The 6,321-nt window shown below is 34.8% G+C and overlaps 1 protein-coding gene across 1 annotated transcript in view; it reads right to left on the bottom strand.

Moving 5' to 3' along the window:
• Window positions 1-394: 394 nt before the first annotated feature.
• LOC106476099 overlaps window positions 395-6,321 on the bottom strand; it is an 11,828-nt gene continuing 5,901 nt past the window's right edge. The window contains exons 3-4 of the mRNA XM_013936772.2: window positions 1,934-1,965; window positions 395-604 (exon numbers count right to left, since the gene is read on the bottom strand). Coding sequence (XP_013792226.1) covers window positions 395-604; window positions 1,934-1,965 — 242 coding nt within the window. The remainder of the gene's footprint in view (window positions 605-1,933; window positions 1,966-6,321) is intronic.

Below are 6,321 nucleotides of genomic sequence, written 5' to 3'. Positions count from 1 at the left end.
CCCCCCCCCCCCCCCAATAAAATAGGTCAATAACAATACCACTATTTTGTGAAAAAAAACTTCCACTTTCCATCAGGTTCTCTGCCAGATTCATATTTTACACATGCTATGATGCAGTCAATCCACTTGTGTTTTGCATCCCTGTTTGTATACTTACCGAGTTCTCCTTTGGAGCATGCTGAATGGGCAAGTCGACCTTTTTACAGAGGAGGCGGAATAAATTTGAATTGGGGAGGGGGGCCTATTTGTTTTGTTAACAGTAACCATTGAGTTCAAAACTGAAATACCCCCTTCCTGGTTCCGCTGCCTATACTTGCTTACGAGGGGTGTCTCCATACTTTTGCCAGAGCATTTTATGATTAAATAGAATAGTTATTAACTGTGAGAACCAAAACTAAAGATTTAGTTTCACCAATTCAGGATTTCTCACATGATTGGAGGACTGAAACATACATACCTTTAAGGTTTTCTTTCTAAGTCTGTTCTCACGAGAACGATAAAATCGGTAGATGAATCTGCACACAAGTAAGACGACCAGAACCACTAAACCTCCAGCAATACCTGATGCTACGGGAGTAACAATACTCATGACATAGGAATCGTTCTGAAACAATAAAATTTTGAAATTATTTTACTAAAACACGCAGCGTACTAATAATACTACATGGCGCTATTGAATAAATTTTTATGATGTAACTGAATAACTACACAATGCAACTTAACTGACCAGCTTTGCATAACGTAACTAAACAATACAACGCGACGTAACAGAACAATACTACTCTACCCACCTGTACAACTTTGCACTACGTAAGTCACGTAACTCAATACCACACTAAGCAACAACTTTAAATGACGTAAATGAACAATACTACACAACATAGAACTAAAATTAATGTTTAAATTTCATTAATTGTGATTGATAAAAAGAAGGAAACAAAGTAATTTCGCCATATAATTCTGTTTACAATCCAAATAAGTTTTTCTCAGGTGAACTCCCTATTTCATTCTCAAAGTTCTAAACATTGTTACGACAGCGGATGTCACGTGACACTGCTGGCGCATGCGTGAATGAGTTTCTCGAATTATCAGGGAACTACTCAAATGTTGGAGACGCCTCTTTGTTAATATATAAGCCTGGCAGAGAAAAGCCGGGTGGGGGAGGACGAAAGTTAAGCGAACAGTAGTCACGGTGAGTTTCGGATAATTTACGATTCTTTTTGGAACTAGTGTGTGTTTTGCACTCGTAGAGAGCTAAGTTATCGATATTGTGAATCGCTGTGATTTATAGCGTGTATTATAAAAGTCGTTAAGTTGAAAGTTACAAAAAACGTACTGGCTGTGGAATTACTGTGTACTAAAAGTTTGTATCGAGAAAGAATAAACTGGTTTAATCAAGATGGGACTTGTACCGCTGAAGTTCCTCAGAAAGAATTTATACCGGAAATTAACAAACAAGCAGATATGTAACAATATGTTTATAAGACCTGTTTATTTAGTTAAACACATTAATGACACTTTTGTGGACATTGCGTATACATGTCCATCCTAGTTTTTAATCCTTATTTTTCAAATTATTTGTTTTACTTCAACTGTATGTATCCTAAGGGCGGTGAAATTACACCTTATAGGTATATCGATTGTAATTAGAGAATGGTGAAGTTACACGTTTTATTTGTACTTTCATTAAAAGAACTGATTTTCTCGTATGTGAAAACCAAACTAATTTTTCATAAAACTTGAAAGGATGATAAGAGGTTATTTACACGTATAATTTCTGACAACTTTACTAATTACAGGTTACAGTCAATTACATTTAATATTACAATGGTGTTCATATTGGACTATTTACCGTTATATTAACTGCAACAAAAGCCACGCGTAAAATTTTCTATCGTAAACTTCAAGAAGAAAAGGTTAATATTATACATACCATCCACGATAAAATCCAGTAGCTTTCAAAGTCTGTAAAAATAAGACATTAATTACTAACAAGTGAATAACTCATTTGTAATTAACTAATAAATCATTAACACCTGTATATGTAATTAATTAGTAAATCACTAACAATTGTGTATTTAACAGCTGGTTTTTGTGTTTACTGTTTTGTTACGCTGAGTTTAACTCGGAAACTCTTAATCCTCCCCGCCAACATCTACTATACCTAGTTAAGCTATGTAGACAGATATTAAAGGGATAACATTATATTACGTGAAAAGCTAACTTCGGCATTTTTGTATATTTGAAATACAACAAAAAACACCTAGTCAACAGATATAACATTTCAAAAGATATTACTTTGAAGATTTGGAAACCTAAAACGTTTCAGCAACACAGGAGTAAATAAATCTTAGAAGCCCACAATATTTAAGAAACACAAAGACAGAGCAGCTTCAGAAACCCACAACGTTAAAATAACATGGAGATATTCTTTGATAGATTGTTTAGGCAGAGTATTCATAATGAAATTTTGTAAAATGGACGCCAACTGCCTGCTGTAGAAGACGACTTTTCAAAAGTCTTCCGCCTTTCGTCTTCTGAAGGCTTGTTTTTCTACAACAGGCAGTTACCGTTCATTCTACAAAGTTTCAACATAGAGGTAGCTTCTGCATTAAAGCACCACAATGATACAGCAGATAACATCACTGTAACACAAGGACAAATAAGCTTCAGAAACCCACATCATTATAGCAATACACGAATAAAGAATGTGAAAACAAAACAGGGTTAAAAACTTCAGAAAACTCACAATATTAAAAGCAAATGGGAAACTAAAAACCCACAACGTAAAAACAACACACGGGTGGCTTATAAAATCCACAACGTTAACAAACACAGAAATACAAAAGCTTCCGAAGCATACAACGTTAAAATAACATACGGATACGTTAAATTCCGAAATTCACAACGTTCAAACAAACAGAAGTATTTACTTTAGAAGTCCACAATGTTCACACAAAAAAGGAGAAACAAGCTTCTGAAACCAACAACGTTATAACAACTCAGAAATCCACAAAGGTAAAATAAAATAGTGATAAAAAAGCATCAGAAACCCATAACTTTAAAATATAACAGGTATAAAGAAGTACTAGAAACCCACAACAGTACAAGGATAAAAAAGTTTCGTAAACCCACAATGTTAAAATAACTCGGGAAGAAGGAAGCTTCATATACCCACAATGTTAAAATAATTCAGGGAGAAGGAAGCTTCATATACCCACAATGTTATAATAACTCGGGAAGAAGGAAGCTTCGTATACCCACAACGTCAAAATAACTCAGGAAGAAGGAAGCTTCATATACCCACAATGTTATAATAATTCAGGGAGAAGGAAGCTTCATATACCCACAATGTTAATATAACTCGGGAAGAAGAAAGCTTCGTATACCCACAATGTTAAAAATAACTCGGGAAGAAGGAAGCTTCATATACCCACAATGTTAAAATAAGTCGGGAAGAAGGAAGCTTCATATACCCACAATGTTAAAATAACTCGGGGAGAAGGAAGCTTTATACACCCAGAATGTTAAAATAACTCGGGGAGAAGGAATCTTCGTATACCCACAATGTTAAAATAACTCAGGGAGAAGGAAGCTTCGTATACCCACAATGTTAAAATAACTCGGGGAGAAGGAAGCTTCATATACCCATAACGTTAAAATAACTCAGGAAGAAGGAAGCTTCATATACCCACAATGTTATAATAACTCAGGAAGAAGGAAGCTTCATATACCCACAATGTTAATATAACTCGGGAAGAAGAAAGCTTCGTATACCCACAATGTTAAAAATAACTCGGGAAGAAGGAAGCTTCGTATACCCACAATGTTAAAATAACTCGAAAAGAAGAAAGCTTCGTATACCCACAATGTTAAAAATAACTCAGGGAGAAGGAAGCTTTATACACCCACAATGTTAAAATAACTCAGGGAGAAGGAAGCTTCGTATACCCACAATGTTAAAACAAAATAAACTGCGATAAAGAAGCTTCACAAACATTGCAACAACATTGACGCTGATAACTCATGAAGTTATGGTTTACCAACGTCCAGTGTTGGTCAATATCTATTGTAAGTTTTGTGAGATAATCTTCTAACTGGAATCAAACCTGTCTTTACTCAGCACCAATACTGTGACTAGCAAATCATATTTCGAACAATCATGCTATACCCTATATATTCAGAACCAAAACCAGTTAGCAAAAGCCAGTATAAAAGCTGTTGTAACAATTATATTGTCAGTCTCTGTCTAGTCCAATTCAATCCAAGTCAGACCATTCGAATATTCCATCGGATTCTCTACGGCATTTCCGCTCAGTTATTGAGTGAGGGTCAGGGTCTATTTCCAGCCATTCTTTTTGCAACAAGACTCTGCTTCCCATATACTGAATTGTAGAACTTATGTCATTATCATAGAGGGTATTGAGAATGGATTGACTTCACTAAATAGTGCTTATATATATATATATAGTCACATGTACTAACAAAAAGTGTTGTTCAAAATGAGATCTTTAAAGGGGTCTATTTAAGTACTTTATTTCTCTTTTTTTCTTCTCTCTTTGTGCATTACAAATGCCTATAAATATACTTTGCTTGTACATTATGTCTCAGCCTTATTACTTATTATCATAAAAACATCCTTTAGTCGGTGATCTGTGTGTAACATCACGGACTGTATATCCTGATATTTTAAATAAGTATTATAAGTAACACATTATTTATCTCATGGTAGTGACTATTACACATTATCACAGGGTCTTCAGGATTTAAAGATTAACAAACCACAGATTGTGAAATAAGGAATAGAGTTTAAAATAAGTTAGTTCATAAATTAATGCTAAGCCACAAAACGATATATTCAACAAAACTTTAAAAAAGAAATCTATAATGCCAATGGCAAAACAAAAATAGCGGAAGTTACAAGAAAAATAATTCCTCCTTGAATTACAAAAAATAATAGATGTAGTTGTGGCAGCGTTAGTTAACAGATCAAGCATGATAGTGTTAATGAGACTTCACTAGTAGTTAGTTTTAAACATAGAAGTTATATAATGTCAGTAATTAATCAACACAGGTGTTAGATCTTCACTTCTAAGTACAGATTTAACAGAGAAAAACAACAACAATGTTATTAGATAATGCATGGAAAAAAGTTTCAAAAAAGCATCTGAACTTCTGAAGTAGGGCAGGCAATTAAAATGTTAGGAAACCACTGTGTTCAAGTCAGAGGAGATTTAAAACTTAGACATTAGTGTTATATCTGCAAACAGATAGATTTAAAGACATGTGTTATTTTGGGGTAATCTTTTCTAAGAAATTACGACACTGACATAGCCATTAACCAAAGGTAAACCAGACATAGAAATGAGGGGAGTAAACCTTAGGATTGATGTAATAAAGTAAAAAGTTACGATAACTTATTGCTGAATCAATCATACAGTCAGATGCCTAACATGTACATTAAGCGAAGTAGTGAGGCTGGGGATCAGAAGTCGATACACAACAGCACTGATACACTTCAGAGTAATACACAATACAGCAAAGGTGAGGATAGTAGTAGATCTAAGTGTTACAGGTGAAATTGTTTGTAATTAAGTACAAAGCTACACAATGGGCTATCTGTGCTCTGCCCACCACGGGTATCTAAACCCGGATTCTAGCGTTGTAAGTCCGCAGACATACCGCTGTGCCATTGGGGGGCACATAACATGAGCAATTACAAATAAAACTTTAAAACACGTGGAATACACTTGTTTTAACAACAAATAAAAAATATGTATATTTGCACCAAAAGACAGACACAAAAATAAATTTATCAATTTGTACTTTTCAGATGAAATGTGGACAAATTTAATACATATGAGAAATTAGAAGAGTGGCATAATGCGTTTAGCCTAAGAACAGTACATTTTTAAGTCCACTGTTGCTTTATACCTAGAGTAGGCAACAGAACATCTGAACAGAGGAGTTTCTTAGAATGTGTCCCTGTAAGGTTAAACAGAGTTATGGAAATACCTGGGAGAAGTCAAATTATTATTGACGCTAATATAGAAGTCTTTCACATAACCAGATCTAAACTGAACCAGTAGAGATAGATGAGTCAGGTGTATACATTGCTGCACATGTAAGTGTCTAGGAGACACAGTATCCATTATGGTTTTAAACATAAACAAGAGTACTGTTACGACAGCGGAAGTCGCGTGACGCTGGGAGCATGCGCGCTGGAGTTTTTCGAATTATCTTTAACCCCGCAAATGTCCGAGTGTTTGCTAGACGCCCTCTTTTTAGTATATAAGCCTGGCAGAGAAGCCAGCGATAAAT

This window comes from Limulus polyphemus, unplaced genomic scaffold (genome assembly GCF_000517525.1).
Source record: "Limulus polyphemus unplaced genomic scaffold, Limulus_polyphemus-2.1.2 Scaffold9807, whole genome shotgun sequence".
NCBI classification, from domain to species: domain Eukaryota; kingdom Metazoa; phylum Arthropoda; class Merostomata; order Xiphosura; family Limulidae; genus Limulus; species Limulus polyphemus.
The sequence above is the reverse complement of the archived record's forward strand: the minus strand, read 5'-3'. Positions and strand labels throughout refer to the sequence as shown.